General features: G+C 66.0%; 3 protein-coding genes across 7 annotated transcripts; all 3 read right to left on the minus strand.

Annotated features, from left to right (window-relative positions):
* Positions 1-509: 509 nt before the first annotated feature.
* On the minus strand, positions 510-11,579 carry SLC39A14 (solute carrier family 39 member 14). 5 transcript variants are annotated; one of them, XM_085208471.1, is made up of 9 exons: positions 11,471-11,579; positions 7,919-8,163; positions 7,650-7,836; positions 5,691-5,860; positions 5,190-5,312; positions 4,794-4,979; positions 4,384-4,591; positions 3,502-3,686; positions 510-3,409 (listed from the first exon to the last, which is right to left on the minus strand). In XM_085208471.1, exons 2-9 carry the CDS (start codon positions 8,150-8,152, stop codon positions 3,263-3,265), a joined length of 1,440 nt encoding a protein of 479 aa, XP_085064597.1. In that variant the 5' UTR covers positions 8,153-8,163; positions 11,471-11,579; the 3' UTR covers positions 510-3,262. The 5 variants fall into 5 exon arrangements, with proteins under 5 accessions (XP_085064597.1, XP_085064596.1, XP_085064594.1 ...); XM_085208470.1 differs by having other exon boundaries at positions 7,919-8,179; positions 11,471-11,492; XM_085208468.1 differs by lacking the exons at positions 5,691-5,860; positions 11,471-11,579 and adding exons at positions 6,852-7,021; positions 10,719-11,068.
* A 732-nt stretch (positions 11,580-12,311) lies between these two features.
* PIWIL2 (piwi like RNA-mediated gene silencing 2) lies at positions 12,312-21,055 on the minus strand. The gene is made up of 22 exons (XM_085242688.1): positions 21,003-21,055; positions 19,924-20,465; positions 19,028-19,124; positions 18,764-18,895; positions 18,102-18,206; positions 17,852-17,969; positions 17,634-17,758; positions 17,478-17,558; positions 17,067-17,180; positions 16,781-16,969; positions 16,616-16,700; positions 16,448-16,534; positions 16,233-16,373; positions 16,050-16,163; positions 15,577-15,765; positions 15,387-15,488; positions 15,190-15,309; positions 14,939-15,021; positions 14,675-14,780; positions 13,822-14,075; positions 13,631-13,738; positions 12,312-12,861 (listed from the first exon to the last, which is right to left on the minus strand). Exons 1-22 carry the CDS (start codon positions 21,053-21,055, stop codon positions 12,705-12,707), a joined length of 3,102 nt encoding a protein of 1,033 aa, XP_085098814.1. The 3' UTR covers positions 12,312-12,704.
* On the minus strand, positions 20,957-25,601 carry POLR3D (RNA polymerase III subunit D). Its single transcript, XM_085208476.1, is given in 9 exon segments — positions 20,957-21,258; positions 21,942-22,094; positions 22,170-22,411; positions 23,349-23,520; positions 23,597-23,724; positions 24,390-24,535; positions 24,622-24,665; positions 25,420-25,478; positions 25,481-25,601. Coding segments are annotated over 9 exon segments (1,176 nt in total). The 5' UTR covers positions 25,590-25,601; the 3' UTR covers positions 20,957-21,135.
* Between the last annotated feature and the right edge of the window lie 393 nt (positions 25,602-25,994).

Raw genomic sequence — 25,994 nt, forward strand, 5'->3', positions numbered from 1 at the left:
GAGGTCACGTGGCGCTCCCGCTGTCTCTTCCGACCGCCATCTTGGACGGGCAGGGCCGTTGCTAGGCGACGCGCGGCCCGGAGCGGAGCGCGGCCTGCTGGAGGCCCGGCCCACAGCGCGGCCCGCGGCCCGCGGCTCCTTCTCGCCGGGGGAGGGACAGATTAAAGCGAAAGACCGCACAGAACTTAAAAATAAAACCTTCGCCACGCCCTTCTGGCAGCGCAGATGGGGAAACGGAGCGCGAGGAGGAGCGCTGGGAGGGGAGGAGGGCTGGGGGCAACGCCGGGGGTCTGCTGCAAAAAGGGGAGGGGGCCCCAAGCAGGGAAAGAGCCAAACCCCCCCCCCACACACACAGCGCTCGGGGTCAGGGAGCAGAATCGCATCCTCGCTGCAGCCGTTTTCCTGTTTGTTTTTATTTTAAGGGCGTTTGTGCTGAGATGGGCTTCCTAAAAACGAGGCTCCCGCTGTGAAAAGCACCGAAAAGCGGCCTGAAAAAGCAAAATATGATGTGGTTTTTTTGTTGTTTTTTTTTTTCCTTTTTCCTCTCCGTGCAGGGGAGGCGAGGACACGAGTTTGGGGAGAGGAGTGCAGCACAGCGCCGAGCATCGCGAGATGCCGAGGGAAACACAACGAAAGGAAACAGACAAAGGAAGGAGTTTGTTCGACTTGAAGGCGACCCCAGCAACGTGGGCAGGGAGGGGACGCAGCCCCGGCCTCAGCTCCGTCCCATGGGAAAAATGGGAGCTGTCAGCGCCGCCATCCCCGTCGTTACGGAACATCTTTTATTGATGGAGTCGTACAAAGGACTTTGCAGCTCACAGCATCGAGTTACGCTCTTGGTTTTCGACAACACCTGAGTTATAAAATACTGGGATGGGGCTCGAGCTGCTGACTGGGCGCGGAAACAACGGGACAAATCCAAAGTCAACGCCGGACGCCCTCCCTCCTTGTTCCGTCCCTGCCCCAAAGGCCGGAGTTCCTCCCACCAGTCCTCGGGTGAGGGGAGGGTCTCCTCCCCCCAGAACCCCCAGAACCCGGGAGAATCCCTCCCAGGACGGTGGGCTGCCCTCTGCAAGGAGCCTCCTTCCTCCAGGGGGTGCGTGGATGGGTTGCAGACATCTCACAGTGAACTCAACGGGCAAAACACGGGATTCAACATGAAATGAGGACACGGACTCGCAGTCCCCATGAAGAGTTGGTTCTCATCTCTGTGGGACACAGAGGACCTCCCAGCACTGCGGTCCTCAGGGCACAGCCCAAAGGTTTTCCCTGCTCGCCTCCAGCACGAAGGCTTTTCCTTGGTCCTGCGCTCTGCCCCGCCAGCAGCAGCTCAGTGCTTTCCAAACACTTCCTTGAGAGGGCAGGCAGACACCATCCCTCAAAGGAGTCAGTTTTTCCACACCGCGTTGGTGAGGCTGCGGGCGGGACAGAGCTTTCCCTCCCGACTGCATGGTTGGAGCTTCTGACTTTCCACCCAGAACTCATCCTGCAAAGATGCCACGTGGGCCAGGGGTGCTGCCAAGGCTCCCAGCTCCTGCTCTGCTGCTGTTTAACCTTCTGGACGCAGGACGAAGCCTGCTGGCCGCCCGTGGGACAAGTCAGTGGCTCATCCAAAGCCACGTCATGCAGCTTTTCCCCGAAGCAACTGGGAAGCACAGCGGCGGGCAGCGGTGCTGTAGGAGGTGCTGTGCCCACTGCCAAGGGCTGCGGTGCTCACCTCTCTCAGGGTGAGCAACTGGGAGGTGAAGCTGAGCCCCCATTCCTTCCAAGGTGGGTGGGAGATTTTGGAGAGCCTCGGCTCCAACCCACGGTGGCCGAACGTCCGCCACTCCATCGCACGGGCAGGGAGCAGTGGGAGACGCTGGGCACCCCCACGTGTGCACAAAGCACCTCTCAAAGCCGCCAGCACCGCGTTTCCACCCACAGGGTGAGCTGCCCAAATGGGCTCCCGTCGGCCCGCCTGCCACGAAGCCCCGCTGCTGGTGGGGGTGAGGTCTGGGGGAGGAAGGGGTGCGAGGAACCTCAAGCAACACAGCCGGGGTGGGCAACGTTATCAATATGATAATAGGTCAATTCACCTAGTGAATCTGGGGAACGCCAGCGCGGAGGCAGGGCTGTGCTGCGCCTCCAACGCCATCCTGGCTCCTCCCAAAGGCTGGCAATGCACAACCTGAAGAGGTTCACAGTCTCTCTCCTTTTTCTGTTGTTTTTTTTTTTAGAAAAAAAAAACAAAAAAAACCACCAAGGCACCTCCCTCCCTCCCTCCCCACCTCCCCACCCAGAACCTCTGCACCTCAGCAGCAGTGTTTAAAAACAGGCGTCTGTTCCCAGGTGTCTGCGTGCTCACAGTCAGGGCTGTGGCCGCCTGTAGCGGGGCTGGGGCTCACTGCCCTGCTCTGCTCTGCCCTGCCCTGCTCTGCCCTGCCCTGCTCTGCCCTGCTCTGCTCTGCTCTGCTCTCTGCCCTTCTTGCTTCCAGAGCAGAGGGTTTGTTTTCTTACAGCAGCAGGGAGCTCGCATCCCATTGTGGCTCGGGCTGCGCGTGCCGTGCGGTTTGGTCTCCTCTGCTCCGAACGCTGACACCCACAGTGTGCTTAAATAAAACAACCCCCTTCCTGCTCCTCCTCACCCCAGGCAGAACGGAGCAGCTCCAGGGGCTGGTTTCTGAGGGCAGCGAGGAAGAGGCTCAAGTTGCAAGCTGCGCCCACGAAGCCTCCGTCAGCTCCTCCTGCTCTGCATCGCTCCCCTGGTCCTGGGGCTGCTCCGAGGATCTCCGAGAAGTCCTGAGAGGTGCCCGCTCCTCGGGCAAGCCGTTCCCCTTCTCTGAGCATCCATTTGTTACGGCTGAGCAGGAGCAGGCAGCTCGCGTCCAGCGCCAGCCCCGCACCCTGCGGTGCCCGCAAAGGGTCGGGAGAGCACGGCCCCCATCGCACAGCTCTGAGAACAACGGGGCAGCAGCGCAGCTCTGCATCCCAACTCTGTCCTTCCCCAGAGACGCGAGGAGAGAAGGGACGATGCTGAGAGGAGATCCTGGGGTCAGTTCGGTCCTATGGCACAGGGGGCATCCCCCTCAGCCTCGCAATAACGTGGAGTCTGCGGAATAGCTTTGAAAGCAAAGCCTCTTCTGTAGTGTTCCATGACGTCAGTGCCTGCACAGCTACCGTCGGATGCTTGCAGCAGGAAAAGGAAAAAAAAAAAAATCCCCCACCCCCTCCCCCCAAAAGTAAAGGGAAAACTGGCGCAGGGCTCCGCCACGGGCTGGGCCTACCCGATCTGGATCTGCCCCGAGTACATGGTGAGCAGCACCATGATGGTGAAGCCCGTCAGCAGCCCCGCGTTCTGGATGGCGAAGGTGATGAGCGCGCTGCCGTTCTGCTCGTCCTCCCGGCTCACCTCGTTCATCTCAGGGAACTGAGGGAAGAGAGCACGGAGCAGTGAGCGCTTCGGCCCGGCCCGCAGCGCGGCTCCCGCTCCCAGCGCCGGGTTCCGGTCCCGGCACGCACCATGTCAGCCAGCGCGATGTACAGGAACATCCCTCCGGCCAGGGCGAAGATCCAGTTGGCAGAGAAGTGGCTGCCGGCCACGATCCCGAAGGCCAACCCCACATAGCAGCAGCACGCTGAGATGAAGTTGAAGAAGAGCGCCTGGCGGATGGTCATGCCGGCGTTCAGCAGGATGACAAAGTCCCCTGAGCGAGAAGAGGACGGGAGGATGAGGAGGGGGCCGCCCAGAGCTGCTCTGGGACAGCTTCAGCACGAGGCCCAACTGCCCCTAGGAGCCTTCCCCCACAGCTGGCGCTCCAACGCAGGTAAGGACGAGGATGGCTCGCTGCTGGGCTCTGCCCACACCGCCCTGCCCAACCCCAGCACCAAACCACCGCCCGCACCGAGCCAACGGCGTTGTTGTTTTCCTTCAGATGCCTCCATCTAAATTTAAATCTCAGACATCATATTACCTCGTTATTTTTAGTGCTGCCGTTGCTCACTGCCGTTTACAGCCCTCCCAGCACTGGGTTTATTCCAGCCCACCTTCCTCCTCCACCCGAGAAACAACGGGAAGACCGGGGAAGTGCTGGGGAATTGTGGAGGACCGGGGGCATCCCAAAGGATTGGGGAAGTGCTGGGGCATCCCAGCGGTCCGACGGCATCCTGGCGGACCAGGGGCATCGTGGAAGACCGGGGGAATTGTGCGGGACCAGGGGCATCCCAAAGGATTGGGGAAGTGCTGGGGCATCCGGGAGGACCAGGGCAATCCTGGAGGACCAGGGGCATCCCAGAGGACCAAGGACATCCTGGAAGACCACGAGAGCGGCGGGGCATCCTGCCGGCCCAGGGAAGCCTTGCGGAGGGGCAGCACCGAGGACGCTTTCCCCGTGCCCGACATACCCAACTCGTGCGGGAACTCCTCGCAGAGGATGGCCACGGAGGTGCTGATGCCTTGGAAGACAGACACGGTGAAGGAGGCCCCGATGGCCAACCCATCAATGAAGTTGTGCAGCCCATCGCTCAGGGTGATCATCCACGCCAGCGTGCCGATGTCGGAGTAGCGCACCTCCTTCAGCCAATAGCAGGCGCTCTGCGAGGCCTGAAGGTCCTGAAAGCACCACAGACAGGGGCTCAGCATCCCAGGGGATCGGCCCCGGCCACGGCAGCGCACCCCGACGGCTGACATCCGCAGGAACCTGGAACTGGGCGCCTTGATTTCCACCACCCCCAGGGCACTTCGGGCATCCAAACCGGGCCCTGAGCCGGGCACGGCCGCGGAGACCCCAGACCCCGCGGGACAAGGCACCAACCTGGACGCTCAGCGATCCCACCACGACCTTCTCGTCCCCAGGAGGGCTCTTGCACTCCATCTCGTTGGTGACGTGTGGGATCATGTGGTCCAGGTCCCCGTTCTGCAGCTTCTCAGTGACGCCTTCCTCCCGGTCCTTCCTGGAGGGCAGAGCCTCGGCGCTGTAGTGGCTGTGCCCGTGGTGGTGCTGCGGGACGGGGGCACCAACGTCAGCTTCCTTGGCTCCCTCTGCTGTTTCCCACCCCAATGCTTTGCTGTAACACGAACTAGAGAGCCCCAAACAGCCAGGAAACAGGAGTGCTACCAACAAAACACGACGCCATCAGCGTTCTCCATGTAAGCAAAGGCCTCTCCCCGTGCGCCCACCGCCCCGTGGGGCAGCGAGCTGCGGCCTCACCGGGTCCTTCTGCTTCAGCAGCATCTTCAGGATCTTCTCCGTGAAGAAGAACAGGTAGAAGCCCCCGAACACCACGGCAGATTTGGAAACATAATAATCTTCTTGAGGGTTGAAGCCAAACGCCTGAGGGCAGAAAGGATGAATGAGAGCACGGAGGAGCTGCGCGTCCTCCCCCTGCCCTCACCCTGGGGTCCTCCTGCTGCTTTCTGAGCTCTCCCTGTCTGCCCCACGGCTCGGGCGGCTCTTCCTGCAGCCCACCTGCCCTGGCAGTGATGCTGTTTGCAGGGTGAGACCGCCTGCACGCGGGGCTGCGATCACAGAGTCGTCACGGCTGGATGAGACCACCGAGAGCATCCCGTGCACCACCACCCGTGCGAAGGGGCCCCCGACCGCCGCCTGGAGCAGCCCCAGGGAGCAGCCCCACACCAGGAGAGCCGGCGGGCCGCAGGGCTCAGCTCCTGCCACCAACCCGCGTCCCCGCAGCCCAGGCCCTCCCCGTACCTCGGGAATGAGCTGGAAGAGGGCGTTGGAGTAGAGAGTTCCAATCGCCAGAGCTATGAAGTAGAGGAGCAGCCGCTTGTAAAAGGTCTTCTTCATGAAGGGCACCACGCTGGCTCCCACCAGCGAGCACAGGGAGATGACGGTGACGCAGAGGAACCCGTAACCCCAGACTGCGGCGTGCCAACCCCACCCCAGGAAACGGGACGGGGGAAAGGAGATCAACGTGGGGAAGGGAGGGAGGGAGGGAGGGGGCAGAAAGGAATCCACACCGAGAGGAGAGAGACAGGAGGGGGAGAGAAGAAGACATTCATTAGTGATTGCTTCAATTGGCTCAGGAGGGGCGGCCCGGGGCTGAGCGGCGCTGGGGCGGCTCTGCGGGGAGGAACCAGAGGCAGAGCCCCCAGCAAGCGGCCGGGACAGCAAACACAGCCCGGCGCTTCGGCCCCGAGCCCCGCAGGGCCGTGGGGTGCTGCTCCAACCCCTGAGCCCCGCTGCCCCACGCAGCTCCGTCCTCAGCCCCGTGCCTCCGGGGAGCAGAGAGCGCAGCGCTCCGTCCCACGCTCGGCTGTGGAGTTGGAAAGGAGCACTGAAAGCACCTCCTTGCGGGGCAGCGCGAGGGCTGCGACGTGCTGCTCCCTAAGAGCAGAGCTGCGGGGCTGCTGCTCTGCGGAGCGCATCCAGAGCCGTGCTGGGATGAGGGACGTCCTGCTGACATCCCTGCTGTATCGCAGCGCAGCAGGGCGGGCTGTGCCACAACGTGCGCTTTTGGAGGAACCCGATCCGAGGGCTGCGCCCATCCAACTCCAGAACCGAGCCATTGCAATTACCGCACAATTAACTTTGCGATGCGCCGCTCAGATCCATCCGAGCACCGGGAAACCTCATGTCGGCAAAAAGCCAACGTAAAGCAGCAGGAAAAGGAAAGCGACGGAGTTCTGCAAGGCTCGGGGCGACGCTGCTGTCCCTGCAGGACGCTTTCACGGCCCCGAAGCTCCTCTGCGCGGCACTCAGAGCATCCCGGTGCTCGGAGGAACCCCTGGAGCCCCGCTGTGCCATCGGCTCAGGTGTGCAGGGATGGCTTGGATTGGGGGGGAGCAGAGGAGGCACCCGGAGAGCAGAGCCGCCCTCGGACAGGAGAGAGGCGGAGACGTTCGACCGCACCTCTGGGATGAGCTGGAAGAGCGCGTTAGAGAGCAGCGTGCCGATGGACAGGGCGATGAAAAACGTGAGGACGCGGCTGAAAAAGGCCCTCTGGGTGCAGGGGACGATGAGGAGGCCGAGCAGCGAGGCCACGTTTATCATCGACACACTGAGAAAACCAAAGCCCCACGCTGCGGAACGAGAAGAAACGAGGGGCAGACATTACCAGGGCTGGGCAGGGGAGAAGGGTGAGAGCTCCGGGGCGTCTCTGCCTGTACTCAGCGTGACGGCTCCGTCCTCTGCAGGGATGAATCCACCCAGCCCAGCTCTGGGCTGCTGGGGGAAGGATTTCCTGAGCCGGCAGAGCGGGAACAACGAGCACCGCTCAGCCGTGGCCTTGGGCACCATCGGGACGTGGGACGTGGGAGCTCAGGGAGCTGCACGGGGCAGCTGGGGATGGGGGCCGACCCCAGCAATGCCCACCTCTGCCCGCAGACCCCACGTCTGGGGGGGTGATGCTGTTTGCAGGGTGAGACCGCCTGCACGCGGGGCTGCAATCACGGAGTCGTCACGGCTGGATGAGACCACCGAGAGCATCCCGTGCCCCACCACCCGTGCGAAGGCAGACCCCTCGTCTGCCCAGAGACCCACGTCTGCCCGGAGACCCCACGTCTGCCCGGCCACCCGCAGGGCTCACGGCAACTCCGTCCCAGCGCTGCGCTGCGGCTCAAACGCGCACCAAAAGCTGAGCGCGGAGCAGCGCCGCACCGAGGAGCGCAGCGGCAGGACGCGTCCCCAGAAGGGACCCCCGGGCCCCACCTTCAGCAGAGCTGGGTCTGCTCTCCTCCGTCCGCTCGTTCTCCTCGTTCTCCAGGTTCTCCGCGGCGCACGCCGCCGACTCGAGCTGCTGCAGGACGGCGGGGCAGAACGCACGCAGCTCCGCGGCGCCCAGCACGGAGCCCTCGCTCAGGTTGTGCGCGGCGAACAGCTCGGCCGAGCTGAGGCACTGCGGGGCAGGAGGCGGAGGACGCGTGAAGGCGAGGCTGCGGGGCGGCGCCCGGCGCGGGGGGCGGCCTGGGCTCACTTACCCGGGACAGGTTGGCGCGGGGCTGGGAGCCGTTGCCGCGCCCCACTCCCACGTCCAGGCGGTTCAGCAGCGCCTTCAGCTGCTCCAGGCTCAGCGCTTCGCCCTCCCCGTAGCGCTGCAGGAGATCCTGCAGGAACGACGCGGCCGACAGCGGGGGGAGCGGAGCATCGCTGCCCGCCGGCACCCAGCGCAGGGACAGCAGCAGCAGCAGCGGCAGCACGGCGGGGCGGGACATGGTGTGATGAGCTGGGGGGAAACACGGCTGTGAGATGGGGGGAAACACGGCTGTGAGCTGAGGAAAAAAAACACGGCTGTGAGCTGAGGAAAAAAAACACGGCTGTGAGCTGGGGAAAAAAAACACGGCTGTGAGCTGAGGAAAAAAAACACGGCTGTGAGCTGGGGAAAAAAAACACGGCTGTGAGCTGAGGAAAAAAAACACGGCTGTGAGCTGAGGAAAAAAAACACGGCTGTGAGCTGGGGAAAAAAAACACGGCTGTGAGGTGCCGTGCCGTGCCGTGCCGTGCCGTGCCGTGCCGTGCCGTGCCGTGCCGTGCCGTGCCGTGCCGTAGGAGCTCCTGCCTGCCGTCCCGCTGCCCGAGGAGCGCAGAGCGGCCGTTGTGCCCCGCATCGGGAGATGGCAGCAGAGCACAGCTGAGCCCCAGCCCTGGGTTCAGCAGAGGGGGCTGCACGGTCGGCGCTGAGCGCCCGGTCCGGGAGGACGGACGGACAGACGTAGGGACGGCTGGACGTGGGGACAGACGGACACAGCGTCCCCCCAGCAGCACCGCAGCGCGCTCACCGTGCCGAGCAGCCGGACGCGGCTGTGGTGGGGCTGCAGCTCCAGAGGCTCTGGGGGAGAGAAGAGCCCTGCTGGGAGCGACGCCGGCCCCAGTGCTCGGCAGGCACTGCGTGGGGGTGGGTGCGGGGTGGGTGAAGGGATGGGTGCGGGGTGGGTGAAGGGATGGGTGCGGGGTGGGTGCAGGATGGGTGCGGGGTGGGTGAAGGGATGGGTGCGGGGTGGGTGGGGGGTGGGTGAAGGGATGGGTGAAGGGATGGGTGCGGGGTGGGTGCGGGACGGGTGAAGGGATGGGTGCGGGGTGGGTGCGGGACGGGTGAAGGGATGGGTGCGGGGTGGGTGCGGGACGGGTGCGGGGCCCTCAGTCCACCAGCAGCCCGGCCCACAGCCACACGGCCCGCACTTCCATCGGGTTTTCCTTTGACCCCGGTTCTGACGGCAGCCCGGCGCTCCCCGCCCCGCCTTCACACCGCGATCCTTTGCCCTCTCCGCTCCTTTCTCAAACGCTCGATCGGAGCGCAGCGCGCTGGGGACGCGTTGCCGTGCGCGCACGGCCCACGGGCAGCGCTGTGGGGCTGCGATGGATTTGGGATTGATGAGGAAAAGCGCTCTGCCCCAGCGGCACCGCGCCGTGCCCGGCCAAACGCCCTGCACTGACGGGGTCCCAAACCACAGGGCTCCCCGGTGGGGGTCCCACATCGTGGCACACGGAGCAGCTCCGGGGCTGCTCACACACGGGGCGCTATGGAGAGGTTCACTGAGGAAACGTTACAGCATCGTCACTGCTGGGCGTTATTGGGGTGAACCCACTGCACCCACAGCCCGTGGGCACCCCATAATGACAGCACCACGCTGCTCTGCATCCACGGGACACAGCCGTGGGCTGAGCCCGGGCAGCGTCCCCACGGCCCCCACGCACAGCATCCGCTGTGACCCCAAACACAGCACCGCCACGGCCCTACATGCAGCACTGCTGTGACCCCAAAACACAGCACTTCTGTGACCCCAAACGCAGCACTTCTGTGACCCCAAACACAGCACTTCTGTGGCCCTACACGCAGCACTGCTGTGGCCCTACATGCAGCACTTCTGTGACTCCAAACACAGCACTTCTGTGACCCCAAACACAGCACTGCTGTGGCCCTACATGCAGCACTTCTGTGACCCCAAACACAGCACTGCTGTGGCCCTACACGCAGCACTGCTGTGGCCCTACATGCAGCACTTCTGTGACTCCAAACACAGCACTTCTGTGACCCCAAACACAGCACTTCTGTGACCCCAAACACAGCACTTCTGTGGCCCTACATGCAGCACTTCTGTGACCCCAAACACAGCACTTCTGTGGCCCTACATGCAGCACTGCTGTGGCCCCACACGCAGCAGTGCCACGGCCCCACACGCAGCATCCCGCAGCCCCCAGCACGTCCTGCCCCGCTCCACGCACAGCCGCTGTTGCTGCCAGGACCCGCCGCCCCCAGCGGCCCCATCGGTTACGGCTGAGCGGCCAAACGATGCCCTGAGGCCGGGACGGGGCAGCCGGGAGTCCCGCAAACCCCGCAGCGCAGCCCCACATCCACATTCCCGCCGGCGTTGCGGATTTTACGGGTTTTAGGGGTTTTAGGGGCTTAGGGCCGCTTTGCAGAGCTTTATTCCTGCGAGGCTCCCGCCCGTTCTGCTCAGCCGACCCCGCGGGGCTCCGCGCTGCCGCTCCGCTTTTAACCCCTCCGCTGCCAAACGGGGGACGCGGCACGGCGGTGACCCCCGGCTGCTCCCATCGCCCCCCGCACCCCGACCCCCCCGTCGGGCCGCCCCCCGGAGCCGCTCGCGATCCGACCCGTTCTCCATCGCGCCCGCGGGCCGCTCCTCCCGCAGCTCCGCTCGCCCATCCCCGCCGCTCCGTGGGGCTCCGGGGGTCCCGACGCCCCTCGGCCCCGCGCTCAGCCATGCGGGGCCTCCGCGCCTCCAGGCCGGGTCCCCCCGGAGCCCCCCCGCCCCCGCTGACCTTCACGGCCGTCCCCGCACCGAGCGCTGCTCTGTGGCCGCACCGGAGCGGTTCCCCGCGGGGCCGAACGGGCAGCGCAGCGCCGGGATGGGGCGGGGAACGGATCCGCCCCGGGGCACCGACCCCCCCGGTGCTGCCATGGGGCGGCAGAGCGGCGGCACGCAGCTCCCCCCCCCCCAGCACTTCCCCTCAGCTCTCCGCGGTGCTTCCCGAACGCCATCGATCCCGATTGCAAAACCCCCAGAGCGGCTCGGGAGCGCGACCCCACAGCCCTCACGGGGCGCTGCCCCGCATCCCGCGGCCGGCACCCGCACGCCCGGAGGCGGCCCTCGGGGGGGGGCACACCGGGGTCCCAAACCCCGCGGCCACCCCCCACCGCCACCCCCCACCCCACTCCCATCCTTGTCCCCGTTCCGCGCTTATCCCAATTCCTCCCCCCACTCCTACCCCAATTCCCCCATCCCTTCCCCCCAACCCCCATCCCTGCCCTACCCCAATTCCTACCCCAATCAATCCCCACCCCACCCCATCCCACCCCAATTCCCCCCATCCCTGCCCCAATTCCCCGATCCCCATCCCATCCCAATTCCCATCCCAATTCCCATCCCAATTCCCCCCCATCCCTACCCCGATTCCCCCCGATCCCGATCCCGATCCCCCCATCCCCCCATCCATCCCACTTCCCATCCCTGCCCTTACCCCAATTCCCCCCAGTTCCCCTTTACCCCAAACCCCCCCATCCCCCCCCATACCTCCTCCCGCAGCCCCGCTCGCTCCCTCCACGTCCCGCGCTGCGCACGCTCGGCCCGAGGCACGGGGAGGGCTCCCATTGGTCGGCGTCACTGATCGCCCCGCCCACCGGGCCCCGCCCACCAATCGTCGCCTCGCGCCCTCGGCCCCGCCCCTCAAAGGGACGGAGCGCCCCGCAAACCCGCAAACGGGGGTCGATGCGGCCCGCAGCCCCCAGCCCCCCCCCAACCCCCCCCAAACCCCCCCCGGCTCCGCCCCGCCCCGCTGCTGCGGCCGCCCGCCGCACAACTCGCATCCAGGAGGACGGGGCACCCCGGCAGCCCCCCACGATGGACGAGACGCCCCATAAGCACCTCCCCCCCCCCCGGAGGAGACGGAGCCCCCCGCAGCCCCCCCCAACCCCCCCAGGGGCAGCGCAGCCCTCGTCCCCTACCACGGCAAAGAGGCGCCCACCGGGATGGGCCCCCCTGCAGGGATATCGCCCCCCAAAGCCCCCCCACATCAGGTGTGGGAGCCCCCCCCCCCCCCCATCCCGCTCCGCTCTCCGCTCTACGGAGCCGCCAAGGACAAGAGAGCCCTTCAGCTGCAATTAGCACGCTTGATTAGGAGCCCGTGGACTGGGAGGGGAGGGGGGGGGGGGCTGCATTCCAGCTGTGCACCCACGGGGGGAATTTGGGGGGGGTCCCGTTCACCCCCTCCCCGCTCCCCCTTCGCCCCACAACAGCTGCAGCCAAAGTCCGCCGTGGGGCAGTGAATCATTAACCCAAGGGAAAAACACGGGGGGGGAATCGTCCCGTTTGTGGGTGGGGGCCGCAGCACGGGATCCCCCCAACACAGCACTGCTGCCAGGAACAGCTTTATTGAAGGGAACGGAAACCGACAGCCAAAAGAAGGGCAGGAAAAGCAAAAGCCAACAGCAGAAAGAAAAACCCAACGGAGAAAAGCAGCGCCCTGCAAACCGCCAGCGGAGCGCAGAGGACTCAAAGTCCCCCCTTATCTCCTCCCTGCTATCAGCCGGCAAAACGAAGGGAAAATAAAGAGTGGGGGGAGAGCAGGGCTGCGCTGAGGGCTGCCAGCAGGGCAGGGAGGCACGAAGAAATGAAGCACCAGGCCAGGAACCCCCCCGGCTCTGAGCTCTGCCCAGCCCCCCCCCATCTCTCAGCGAAACGCCCAAAAAGAACCGCGGGCAGAAACGCACGGGAAGAAACCGAGCGACAGCAACCCAAAAGACTGGGGCTAAAGGAAGAAGAGTTTGTTGCACAGCCGCGCGTCCGGCTCGTGCTGCAGCACCTGCCCTGCCAGGAAGGCCAACCTGTGCGCGTATTTGCAGGGCGCCGGCACGCGGATGGTGCCCGGCCAGTTCCAGTAGAGGTGGCACAGCTTGAACGTCAGCCTGGGGACAGCAGCAGCAACAAGGCTGAGCCTGGCTGCACGGCAACGCGCTGCGGTGCATGCAGTGCTCCGTGCAGGGTGCAGTGCTCCGTGCAGGGTGCAGTGCTCCGTGCAGGGTGCATTGCCACATGCAGGGTGCAGTGCTCCGTGCAGGGTGCATTGCCACATGCAGGGTGCAGCGCCACATGCAGGGTGCAGTGCTCCATGCAGGGTGCAGTGCCCGTGCAGGGTGCAGCGCCACATGCAGGGTGCAATGCCCATGCAGAAAGCATTACCACATGCAGGGTGCAGTACCCCATGCAGGATGCAGTGCTCTGTGCAGGGTGCAGCACCCCATGCAGGGTGCATTGCCACATGCAGGGTGCAGCGCCCCGTGCGGGGCACAGTCCCACATGCAGGGTGCAGCACCTCGTGCAGGGTGCAGTCCCACATGCAGGGTGCAGCACCCCATGCAGGGCGCAGTCCCACATGCAGGGTGCAGCACCTCGTGCAGGGTGCAGTCCCACATGCAGGGTGCAGCACCCCATGCAGGGCGCAGTCCCACATGCAGGGTGCAGCACCCCGTGCAGGGCGCAGTCCCACATGCAGGGTGCAGCACCCCGTGCAGGGCGCAGTCCCACATGCAGGGTGCAGCACCCCGTGCAGGGCGCAGTCCCACATGCAGGGCGCAGCACCCCATGCCGGGTGCAGTCCCACATGCAGGGCGCAGCGCCCCGTGCAGCCCAGCAAACGCTGCCGTGCGATGGCAGTTTCCCCGCAGCCCCCCTCACCTCTGCAGGTGCTCGGCGCTCAGCCTGGCGGTGTTCAGCACGCAGATGTACCGCGTGGGGATGCTGCAGCCCAGCCGCGGGCAGTGGGCCAGCAGGAAGAAGTCCTGCCTGCAACGGAGCAGAGCACGCAACGCACGACACGCCTCGCCCGGCCTGCGGATCGCAGCCCCCCCCGACCCCCCCCCACTCACCACTCGGTGCTGGTGATGCTGTGATCCACCACCGTCCCCGGCGGCGCGGCCGAAAGCTGCTCAGAGGAGACAGCGTAGAAATTGGTGCCCATCTGCTTCTGCACCACCAGCACGGCCATGCTGGGGCTGTAGTTCTCGAAGGTGTCGAAGCATTTCTGCAGCTGTGGGATCTCGTATTTGAGCACCGTGTCCAGCTGGCTGTCCGACACGCCGTCCCGGTACACCACGATCTTCTTGGGCAGGCAGTGGTTCATCTGTGGGAGCAGAAGGGGTTGGGATCCCTGGGGCTGAGGGTGAGAGGGGGGAGCTGAGGGTGGGTGGGGGGAGCTGAGGGTGAGGAGTTGGAGCTGAGGCTGAAAGGTGGGAGCTGAGGCTGAAAGGTGGGAGCTGAGGCTGAAAGGTGGGAGCTGAGGCTGAGGGGTTGGAGCTGAGGCTGAGGAGTTGGAGGTGAGGCTGAAAGGTGGGAACTGAGGCTGAAAGGTGGGAGCTGAGGCTGAGGAGTTGGAGCTGAGGCTGCCCACAGGAAGGACTCAGCCCTGCGGATCCCCCGCTGCCCTCGCTGCGCTCAGCACAGTTGGTGGGTGGGCACAGCGTGAGCCCCAGCACAGCCCCCAGCCTCACAGCTGGGGTCAGAGGAAGCGACACGAGCTGGCAGCGGCCTGGCAGCCCCTGGTGCTGCACTGCTGGGGACACGGAACAACCGGGCAGCACTCGGCGCCGACGCACAAAGGAGCGACGTGGTGCTGCCTGAGGGCGAAGCGACCCCAGCAGCGGTGGGATAAGGCCGAGCCTCGCGCAGGGCCGGCGGCTGCGGGGCCGTTTGCCGTCTGGGCACCCCCAGCTCTGCCCCCACCTCGTGGAACTGCTGCAGCGCGTTGGCCAGGCAGAGGCGCAGGCTGTCGGCGATCTCCTGCTGCGGCAGCTGGAACACGACGCGGGAATACCACCGGGTCAGCACCCTGCGGGAGGGGGGGTCAGCAAGGCCAGGCGCGGGGGCACCGCAGGAAGCAACGCCCAGCACTGCCTGCCCAGCACGGTGCGAGGCCGGGGCACAGCCAGCCCCCTCCTAGGAAAGGGGAAGCGGGGAGCCAGGGCAGCTCGGCCCGGAGCCACGCACTGATTGATGCTGGCCACGAAGCCGATGACGGAGCGCGTCCCCCTGCCGTGGCTCACATCCATCCCGATGACCATCAGCTGCTTCTGCAAAGGGAAGCGGCGGCGGGGGCGGCTGTGAGGGCTGCGCCCACCCCCGTGCTGCGCCCACCCCCGTGCTGCGCCCACCCCCGCGCTGCGCCCACCCCCGTGCTGCGCCCACCCCCGCGCTGCGCCCACCCCCGTGCTGCGCCCACCCCCGTGCGCCTCACTCACCAGAGGGATGTCCACCCCCCACAGCTCGCCGCCCAGCTTGCAGTTCACCTGCAGCAGCACCTTCTGCACGACGCTCCTCAGCTTGGCCGAGTGCCCCAGGAGGGAGTGCGCGTTGATGACCTGCGTGGGGGAGAAGTGAGGTTGGGGGGCTGCCCCGCACCCAGCCCAGCTCGGGGGCCGCCCCAACACCCCCACACCTGGGAGGGCACCGGGCTGTGCACGCAGCACAGCTTCTTGATGGCGCTGTACACATCCGCTTTGGCGCTGCTGGTGATGCACAGCAGCAGCTGCACTTTGTCCTGCGTGGAAACACAGCGCAGCAAGCCAGAAATGAGAGCACGCGGCTGCAAAACCCCCCGTCGCCCCCAGGAAAAGAAAAAAGCCCACCTCATTGCCCAGGACGCTGCGGATGGTTCGGACGTAGGTCTCGAGGCGCTCATCCTTCAGCTCCACCAGGGCGGGCTGGTTGATGTGCATGCCGATGGGGCCGCAGGTGCTCCTCATCACAGCCACCAAATTCTTGGTCACGTCCTGCAGGCGCCGCGGGTAAACCAGCAGCCAGCAGTTCACGTCGACCTGGGGGGGCGGAGGGAGGCGTGGGGCAGGGAAAGCATCCCGAGGGGGGGACGTGCGACGCTCAGCGCCCGCGGCCCCGGGGGGAGGGGGGAAGCAGGCGCCTCGTCCACACATCCCTTCAGAAAAGCGGGCCGTGAGGCAAAGCCAAAGTAAACGCAGGGCAGACCGCAGGACACGGCTCCGTGTGCAGACAGACACACGGCGGGAGGGAGTGCAGACAGAACCCGTCCCAGCCCCACAAAGCCGCGTTGTTCCGGGGCAGCGGAGCCCGGCCGTGCGCTCACCGTGGAGATGGCGGCTTCCCGCACCACCTCCTTGTTCCAGTTCACGCCCTCGGCGGGGATGAAGGAGCAGTGCCGCAGGTTGACCCGCTCCGAGGGCAGAATGCGTCCGTGGGTCTGCGAGGAACACAACCCCGAGGCAGCTCCTGCACTGCTCCCGCAGCCCGGGCTGCCCCCCAACCTTACCGTGTGGATGTCGGGGCTCAGGACGAGCCCCCAGCGCGTCAGCTCCTGCAACGCCTCCTTGTTGCATTGAATGCGGCGCAGCAAGCTGCACAGAGACTCGTAGTGCTGCTGGGGGCTCTGCAGCATCTCCTGCATCACGTCCTGGGGGCAGAGCGAGCCGTGTGGGGCAGCCCCGCAGCGCCAGCCCTTCCCTCCCGGGGGTGGGTGATGCTGACCTTCAGCATGCGGGCGTCCTTCTTGATCTCCGAGATGCCGGTCAGGAAGGTGAGCTCCGGCAGCAGCAGCACCATGTCCAGCTGGGGCTGCAGGAGAGCCCGGCTCGTGCTGCACGCAGAGCTGCAAAACACACACGGCCCCCCCCCCCCAGCCCCCTCCCGGCTCACCTTGCCCCCCAGCATCAGCTTCTCCTTGGGCCTGTGGATGAGCAACGGCTGCTCCAACTCCCGCACTGTGATCCCATACGTTTTGCTGACGGAAAACCCGCGCCGTGAGCCGGGCTTCTCACAAGCAGCCCCTCCGACCCCCCCCCGGCCCCCCACCGTCCCCACCTGTAGTAATCCACAAAGGTGATCTCCTCCCCGCTGCCCAACGTGAAGCTGTCCCTGGGGGTCTTCTCCCAGTCGATGTCATCGATGCGGTACGTGCGGTTGTTGTAGCGGGTGAGCACCGTGCTGCCCACCAGCTGCTTGGCGCACTCGTCGTGGAAGCTGCTGGGGCTCTGCTTGCAGATGGAGTGCCTGCGTGGAAGGGAGAGGGGACGGCCCCGAATCCCGCAGCCCCCGGAGCACGAGGAACCCCCCGCCCCGAGCCTCCCGCCCCTTTCTCCCCTCTCACATTAAAGCCAGCACGGATTCGCTCCGGATGATCCTATGGACGGTGTCCACCATCAGGAAGAGCCCGCCGTCCTTTTTGCGGATGCTGACGGAGTAACCCGGCCAAATCTGCAGCCTGCAGCCGAGGGAAGCAGCGCAGAGCACAGCTCAGCCCCGGCAGCGCAGCACAGCCACCCCTACGGCCACCCCCACAGCCAGGCTATCGCCCTGCTGGCACTGGGGTAACGCATCTCCCTTGGCAAAGGCCTCGCTTTCACAACCGCAGGCACTGGGATGGGTGCAGCGACCCGGGCAGGAACCTGCCATGCCCCGCAGCGTTCCTGGGAATCCTTTTGACCCCACAGCTGCAGGCAGAAGGACTGGGGTGGCCCCACTGCAGCAGCAGCCAAAGCAAAGCACGTCCCGCACCCACCTGTACCGCTGCAGCACGTTGGCGTTGGACAGGTCGTAGAAATTCCTTCCCACCAGCTTCATGTCCAGGATCCTCATGGCTCTACGGAGGAGCAGCACAAGGCCGTCGGGCCCCGGGCACAAGGAGCAGCCCAGGAAGGCACCCGCTGCGCCTCACCTGCGGAACACCACGTTGTAGAAGGGGATGCAGAGGTCGGAGCTCGGCTCCAGCACTTTGGTGATCTGGATGGTGATGCTGATCTCCTCCCCGTCCGTCCTCCTGAGCGCCTTCAGGCTGAGCGGCTGCGGGTGGGACGGGGCTCAGCACTCACCCACGTGGGGGATCCCGGCGTCCCCACGTTGGGGGACGAGAGCCGGGAGCAGCGGCAGCCCCACCTGAGGCAGCAGGATGGGCAGGAAGAGGATGGAGCCGTCAAACGCCGTCACGTCTCCCGTCACCGCCCGCTGCTCCTTCAGCATGGCAAAGCGAGCGCTCCTGCACTCCACCTCGGGGCTGGGGGACGCGGGGAGGCAGCACCGCATCAGCCCTGCACCCCAAACCCACCCCCACGATGGCTCAGGGGATCCCACACAGGGGGACGGGCGGGGTTCTAGCAGAGCTACCAATTAACAGCACCTTAATTACCTGAAGGTGACGTGGTACTGATAGACGGCGTCGTTCTGGCAATGGATCTGCACCAAATTCAGCCCCACGGGCACAGCCGTTCCCTTCGGCTTCGTAGTGGGGGCTCTAAGAGAGACCAACAGGGAGGTGGGGAGCCCACAGCTCAGCCCACAGCTCAGCCCCCCAAAGCTCAGCCCCCCAAAGCTCAGTCCGCAGCTCAGCCCACAGCTCAGCCCCCCAAAGCTCAGCCCCCCAAAGCTCAGCCCACAGCTCAGCCCCCCACAGCTCAGCCCACAGCTCAGCCCACAGCTCAGCCCCCCAAAGCTCAGCCCACAGCTCAGCCCCCCACAGCTCAGCCCACAGCTCAGCCCACAGCTCAGCCCCCCAAAGCTCAGCCCACAGCTCAGCCCACAGCTCAGCCCCCCAAAGCTCAGCCCACAGCTCAGCCCCCCAAAGCTCAGCCCACAGCTCAGCCCCCCACAGCTCAGCCCACAGCTCAGCCCCCCAAAGCTCAGCCCACAGCTCAGCCCCCCACAGCTCAGCCCCCCACAGCTCAGCCCACAGCTCAGCCCCCCAAAGCTCAGTCCACAGCTCAGCCCACAGCTCAGCCCCCCAAAGCTCAGCCCCCCACAGCTCAGCCCCCAGAACTCAGCCCACAGCTCAGCCCCCCCACCCCCACTCACTGTTTGCTGGCAGCCCAGGGGGGTCCCGGCGGTGCTGCAGCCTGGGTTCCGGGCACAGGAGGGCACAGCTCAGCAGAGCAGGACGCTGCGGCTCTCTCAGGGGCTGTGACGGGCAGCACGTCTCCTCCACCACTGTGCCGTCGGATCCCGCGGGCATCAAACAGGAGACAAATTAAGAGGGGAGGGGGGGCAGCCCCAGCCCTGCTGACCCCCCGCCGTGCGGCCCAGAGGCACTCGGTGCAGCCCGGCCCCCCCTGCGCTCACCGGCCGCGGTTGGGCAGCGCGGCCCCCAGCTCTGCATCGCTGCCGTCTGGCCTGGGGGGCAGCGCGGCGTCCGCAGCGGGACTGAGAGCACCGCGACCTGCGGGATGGACAGACGGACGGATGGGTTCCACAGTGTCCGTGTTCCCCATGGACAGATGGAGGGATGGATGGATGGACAGACGGACAGATGGAGGAATGGATGGATGGACGGATGGATGGAGGCATAGATGGACAGACGGACAGATGGAGAAATGGATAGATGGACAGATGGATGGAGGCATAGATGGACAGACGGACAGATGGAGGAATGGATGGATGGACAGATGGATGGATGGATGGATGGATGGAGGCATAGATGGACAGACGGACAGATGGAGAAATGGATGGATGGATGGATGGAGGCATGGATGGACAGACGGACAGATGGAGAAATGGATGGATGGACAGATGGATGGAGGGATGGATGGAGGCATAGATGGAAGCACGGATGGACAGACGGAAAGATGGAGGAATGGATGGATGGACAGATGGATGGACGGATGGAGGCATAGATGGAGGCATGGATGGACAGACGGACAAATGGAGAAATGGATGGATGCACAGATGGACAGATGGATGGATGGATGGATAGATGGATGGAGGCATAGATGGAGGCATGGATGGACAGACGGACAGATGGAGAAATGGATGGATGGATGGACGGATGGATGGAGGCATAGATGGAGGCATGGATGGACAGACGGACAGATGGAGGAATGGACGGACGGACGGACGGATGGGGGGACGAGGCCTGAGGGACCCGCAGCACAGGCCGCCTCCCTGAGCGGCCCCTCAGCCCCACGAAGCGCTACGCTCCCCCCCGGCGCCAAACGGCTCCCGCCCGGCCCGGCCCCTACCGAGCGGCCGCTCTGCCGGCTGCGGCGAGGACGGAGGCCGCGTGCCGAAGCCCAAACTCCACAGGAGGGACGAGAGCGGCTCCGGGCCGCGCGCCGGATCCGGGCCGGGGGGCGGGGAGGGCCGGGAGAGCCGGGCGGGGAAACCGCGGCCCGGTTCGGCCCGGGGGAAGGCCGGGCCCGGAGGCGCCCCGCGGGCGGGAGCCGGAAGCCGAGCAGCGGCCAGATCCGGAGGCGCCCCGCGGCCCCACGCGGCGCGATGGCGGAAGGGCGGCGGCGGCTCCATGGCGGCACCGCGCGATCGAGGCCGCCGCCACACGGCGCTCCGCACCGATCCGCGCGCGCGGCCAGCCCGCTTCCCATTGGCCACGCGCCCGCGAGCGCGGAGCTGCGATTGGTCGAGAGGGGCGGAAACCGTGCGCGGAGGCGGGGCTTCGACACCACTGGCGGCTGCCGAGGGTGGGGCCGATGTGCGGTGTGGGCGGGGCCGATAGGCGATGGGGCCAATGGGCGGTGGGGGCGGGGCCAGTGGGCGATGGCGGCAACTCCAAAGGGCAACGGGGCAACTGGAGGAGCGGTTATAGGGCAGCGGCAGGGCGGAGGGCAGAGGACAGCCGCAGGTGGTTACAGGGAGCAGGAATCAGCCGTAGGACGATTATAAGGAGCGCAGGCAGCTGTATGTGGGGGTATCAGAGGAGTTAGGGTGGGATATTATAGGAGTCGGGGCAATTGTGGGGGCGATTATAGGGGAAGGGGGCAATTGTAGGGGTAGGGTAATCGTGGGGCAATTGTAGGAGGTAATTATGGGGGCAGCCGTAGGGAAACGGGGGGCATTGGAGGGGGCATTATAGAGGGCAGGGGGCAGTTATAGGGAGAAGGGGGCAATAGGCAATTGCAGGGGGCAATTATGGAGCCAACTGGGGGGGGGGGGGGCAATGACATGGGGCAACTACGAGAGCCTGGGGCTTTGTAGGGGGCAACTGTGGGGGCAACTGCAGTGAGGGGGGTTGGACGGCGTGGGGCAGCCCCACACACACACGTGGAAAAAGGTTTTTATTGCGTTTCCGTCCATCCCACCGCACCCGATGGGGGGGGGCACGGCCACCCCTTCTGCACCGCTGCGTCCCTTCAGCATGGTGGGGAAGTGGGGGGGGGATGAAGGCCCGGCCCCCAGCGCTGCCCCCCTCCCCACGGGGCTGTTGTGGGGTTGTGGGGTCACCGGTGCCGGTGCTCCAGCAGCGCCTCGAAGTCGGGTGAGCAAACCAGTTTGTGCTTCACGTGGCCCAGCACCGTCAGCTCCCCTGTGCGGCCGTCCCCGATGCCAACTGACACCAATTCCTGGGGGAGGGGGGGGGGAACCCGTGGGGGGCACCGCCTCAAAGCCCCGCTGTGTTCCTTGGGGTCACGGAGCCCACGTGGGGGTCAGACCCCCCCCCCCCCCCCCCGGTGCCACCCCTGCCCCACATCGGCAGGAAGGAGTAGGATGTCCCCATAGCACCACATTGTGACTATCCTGGGGTCCCCAAAACCCCAAACTGCCCAAACCCGCCCCCCTCCACATCCCCCCCCATGCCTGTAGGAAGGAGTAGGATGTCCCCATAGCCCCACATTGTGACTATCCTGGGGTCCCCAAAACCCCAAACTGCCCAAACCCGCCCCCCTCCACATCCCCCCCCATACCTGTAGAAAGGAGCAGGGGTCCCCATAGTCCCAAACTGTCACTATCCCAGGGGTCTCATGGTCCCAAATTGTCACCACCCCACCCGTACCGCCTCCCCCGTATCTTCAGGAAGGAACAGTGGCCCCCACAGCCCCAAACTGCCACCCACCCACCCCAAAGTGCCACCCCATACCTGTAGGACGGAGCAGGGCGTCCCCATGGCCCCTAACTGCCATTACCCGAAGGGTCCCCAAGGTCCCAAACTGCCATCCCCCCCAGTGCCATCCCCACCCCACACCTTCAGGAAGGAGCGGGGTGTCCCCACAGCCCCAAACTGCCCCCCCAAAGTGCCACCCCATACCTGCAGGAAGGAGCAGGGCGTCCCCATGGTCACATCCAGCGTCACCCTGCCCAGCACCAGCTGCACCCTCCCAGATCTGCGCACCACCAGTTTGCCCAGCTGCCCCTCGGGGAGATCCGCCAGCGTGCAGCTGCAGTCCGCCTGCCTGGCCTCCTGGGGGGGGGACACACGGGGGTGGCATCGCAGGGACGACCCCCAACCCCAAAGCCGCCCCCCCGCAGCCCTTACCTGCCCCTTCTCCTGCTTCACCAGCAGCAGCTGCCCGTCGTCGCTCTGCAGCTCGGCCCGGCTGGGTTTGCTGTCCTGCGACGGCGGCTGGCCGGGCAGAGTGTCGGGCAGCTGCAGGAACAGCAGCTCCTCACCTGCTGCAACGCTCAGCCGCTGCAGGAGCTCCGCTGCAGTCACGTCCTGGGGGCAGCCGGGGGGGCTGCGGGTAGGGGGGGGGTCCTCATCGCAGGGCTCTTCTTTCACTGTGATGGCGGGAGAGGAGACGGGGGGATGGGGTTGGGGCTGGGTTGGCGATGGGTTGGGGCTGGGTGGGCGATGGGTTGGGGCTGGGTGGGCGATGGGTGGGCGATGGGTTGGCGATGGGTGGGCGATGTGTGGGCGATGGGTTGGGGCTGGGTTGGCAATGGGTGGGCGATGGGTTGGGACTGGGTGGGCATCGGGTGGGCGATGGGTTGGGGCTGGGTTGGCAATGGGTGGGCGATGGGTTGGGACTGGGTGGGCATCGGGTGGGCACTGGGTTGGGGCTGGGTGGGCGATGGGTTTGTGATGGGTTGGCAATGGGTTGGGGCTGGGTGGGCATCAGGTGGGCACTGGCTTGGCGATGGGTGGGCGATGGGTTGGGGCTGGGTGGGCATCGGGTGGGCACTGGGTTGGCGATGGGTGGGCGATGGGTTGGGGCTGGGTGGGCACTGGGTTTGTGATGGATTGGTGATGGGTTGGGGCTGGGTGGGCACTGGGTGTTAAGACTGAGGTGACGCTGGGCGGGCACTGGGTTGGTGATGGGTGGGTGATGGGTTGACACCTGATGGGCACTGGGCTGACAACGGGTGGGCAACGGGTCTGCGCTGGGTTGACTATTTGACAGGCATCGGGTAGACACCGATTTGACACTGGGTGGGCACTGGGTGGGTGCAGAGATGGCACTGATTGACATCGCTGGGGGGGCACTGGGTGGGCATTGAGATTGAGGTGACATTGGGTGGGCACTCGGTTGGCTCTGATGGGCGTTGGATTGGCACTGGGTGGGCAATGGGCTGACGTTGGGTGGGCACTGAGTTGGGGTTGGGTGGGATTTGGCTGGGCGCTGAGACCGAGCTGCCACCAGGCGGGCATCAAGTTGGTGCTGGGCGAGGTTGGGGAGCGGGGTGGCACCCCCAGCCCAGCCCCCCATGTGGGTACCCTTCACGGCAGGGGGGTCCAACTCCATCTTCTCCTCCTTGGGGCCGTGGGGGCGGGGCTGGGGGTCCTCCTGCTCGGCCCCCTCCTCCTGGAAGAGCCAACCCGAGTGCGCCAGCGGCAGCTGCACCGGTTTATTGCGGACGTCGTTCTTCAGCCCCGGGTCATCCAGGAACTGCGGGGACGCAGAGGGGGGGGCGGCGCTCAGTGCGGCCCCTCAGCACGGGGACCCCCCCCACCCCCCCACTGACGTCGTCCTTCTGCAGCATGCGCAGGATCTGCTTCGTCTCCTCGTCCGTCTCCCTCTTCTCCTTCTTAATGTTGATGATGTGCGAAGGGCCGAAGTCCGACACCTCCACGGCTTTGTCCCAGGAACCGGCTGGGGGAGCGGGGGGAGACGTCCCACAGCCCACAGCCCCCCACCTCACCCCACAGCCCCCATCCGCCCCACACCCCGACCTCACCCCACGGCCCACAGCCCCAAACCTCACCCCACAGCCCCCATCCGCCAGCCTCACCCCACAGCCCCCATCCGCCAACCTCACCCCACAGCCCCCATCCGCCAACCTCACCCCACAGCCCCCATCCGCCAACCTCACCCCACAGCCCCCATCCCCCAACCTCACCCCACAGCCCCCATCCCCCAACCTCACCCCACAGACCCCATCTGCCCCACACCCTGACCTCACCCCACAGCTCCCATCCCACTCCATATCTGAACCTCACCCCACAGCCCCCATCCCGCCCCACACCCCGACCTCACCCCACAGCCCCCATCCCCCCCCACACCCCAACCTCGTCCCACAGCCCCCATCCGCCCCACACCCCGACCTCACCCCACAGCCCCCATCCCGCCCCATACCCTAACCTTACCCCACAGCTCCCAATCCCACTCCATATCTCAACCTCATTCCACAGCCCCCATCCTGCCCCCCAGCCCCATCCCACACCCCAGCCTCCATCCTCCCCCCAGCCCCATCCCACACCCCAGCCTCCATCCTCCCCCCAGCCCCATCCCGCCCCCCGGCCCCCAGCCCCCCCCACCTTTCTTCCTCATCATCTCAGCCGGCCCCTGCTCAAAGATGGAGTGGGACTGGATGACGTCGGGCCGCCCCCGGCCCCGGCTGTGCCCATCGCGCTGCCGCTCGCGCTCCTTCTTCTCCTTCTTGATGCTGACATCTTCCCTGGGCCTGGGGACAACGTGGGGCTGCGTCACCCCACGGTGCCCCCCGCGCCCCCCACCTTCAGGCGGGGCTTCACCCCCGGAGCCACTCACTCCTCTTTGATCTTCCTGCTGATGATGTTGGGGGTGAAGGTTTTCTGTAAGCGACAGCGAATGGCAATGGGTGCCCAGCACAGCACAGCACAGCACAGCACCAGACCCCAAAGCCCACGGACAACAACTCCAGTGGGTCCCCAACCCCACATCCCCAATCCCACCCTTACATCCTTATCCGCACCTCCCTATGCCCCCAACCCCATACCGCCATCCCCAACCCCATACCCCCATCCCCAACCCCATACCCCCATCGTTGTGTCCCCACATCCAACCCCTCATGCCCACCCTCACATCCTTGTCCCCACATATCTCTGTTCCCATGTCCCCCCATCCTCACATCCCCATCGTGTACCACCGTACCCCATAGGGTACATCCCTACATACTTGTCCCCATTCCCCCATCCCCACGTCCCCCTGCCCTATCCCCATGTCCCAATCCCACCCTTACATCCCTGTCCCCATCTCCCCACGTCCCCCCCATCCCCACATCCCCACCCTCACCCCCACACCCCCACGTCCCCCTCCCCACCCTCACATCCTCACCCATCTCCCTACATCCCCCCATCCCCAGAACCCCACACAGCCACCCCCACAACCCCCCCACCTCCCACCCCCCCCTCACATCCCGTCCCCACCCCCCCACCCCCGTGCTCCCCATCCCACTATAGGACCGGTTGGGCCGCATTGCTGTGCAGAGCCGCCCCCACCCCTCCCAAACCCAAACCCAAACCCAAACCCAAACCAACCAACAGCAGTTTCGGGGTGCTGCCCCCCCCCCACCCCCCCCCAGCTCACCTTCTTCACACCCCCCAGGGTGAGGTCTCTGGAGCGGATGGAGGGCAGCCGACCCGGGAAATGGGGGCAGCAGGAGGACGCCGTGCCAGCAGCCCCCGCGCCCCCCCCAGCGCCCCCCGCCCGCTGCCCCCCGAGCCCCCCCCCCCATCACCGGAGCTGCCCTCCGCCATCCTGGGCTGTGCCTGTCAAGGGGGGGGGGGAGGGGAGGGGGAGTCAGCGCACCCCACAAACGCAGACCCCCCTACGCCCACCCCACAAACAGCCCCCCCGGGCCTTCCCGATGGGCGCCCCCCACCGCTCAGCTCCCCCAAATGGGGACCGTCTGAGCACCACCTCCATTCCCCGCCCCCACCGAAGACCCCCTGCACCCCCCCCAAGTCCCCCCCAAGTCCTCGACCCCCCCTACACCGCCGAACAGGGACGTGACCCCCCCGCCCCCAATAAACTCCTGAATGAGGACCCCCTGCGCCCCCACCCCAATTCTTCAGCCCCACCCCCACAAACAGTGACCCCCTGCCCCCCCAAACAGCCCCCAATAGGGACCATTCTTCAGCCCCCCAAACGCCCCGCCCCAA

Source organism: Meleagris gallopavo, chromosome 24 (assembly GCF_905368555.1).
Source record: "Meleagris gallopavo chromosome 24, MGAL_WU_HG_1.1, whole genome shotgun sequence".
Taxonomy (NCBI): Eukaryota; Metazoa; Chordata; class Aves; order Galliformes; family Phasianidae; genus Meleagris; species Meleagris gallopavo.

Bases quoted from the DNA above. Each gene is read 5' to 3' on its own strand.
- SLC39A14 (XM_085208468.1), bottom strand. From the start codon at position 10,938: ATGGCGTTCGGGAAGCACCGCGGAGAGCTGAGGGGAAGTGCTGGGGGG. The intron at 8,164-10,718 runs GTCAGCGGGGGC...GTTTCCCCCCAG, and splicing joins GTGCGGGGACGGCCGTGAAG to CTCATCACACCATGTCCCGC. The intron at 3,410-3,501 runs GTGCGTGCCGGG...CTCTTCCCTCAG, and splicing joins ACATCGCGCTGGCTGACATG to TTCCCTGAGATGAACGAGGT.
- PIWIL2 (XM_085242688.1), bottom strand. From the start codon at position 21,055: ATGCTGAAGGGACGCAGCGGTGCAGAAGGGGTGGCCGTGCCCCCCCCC. The intron at 20,466-21,002 runs GTGCGGTGGGAT...TGCCCTTTGGAG, and splicing joins GCCGTGCCCCCCCCCATCGG to TTGCCGCCATCGCCCACTGG. The intron at 12,862-13,630 runs GTGAGGGGGGCT...TGCTGTCCCCAG, and splicing joins AGCGCCGAGCACCTGCAGAG to GCTGACGTTCAAGCTGTGCC.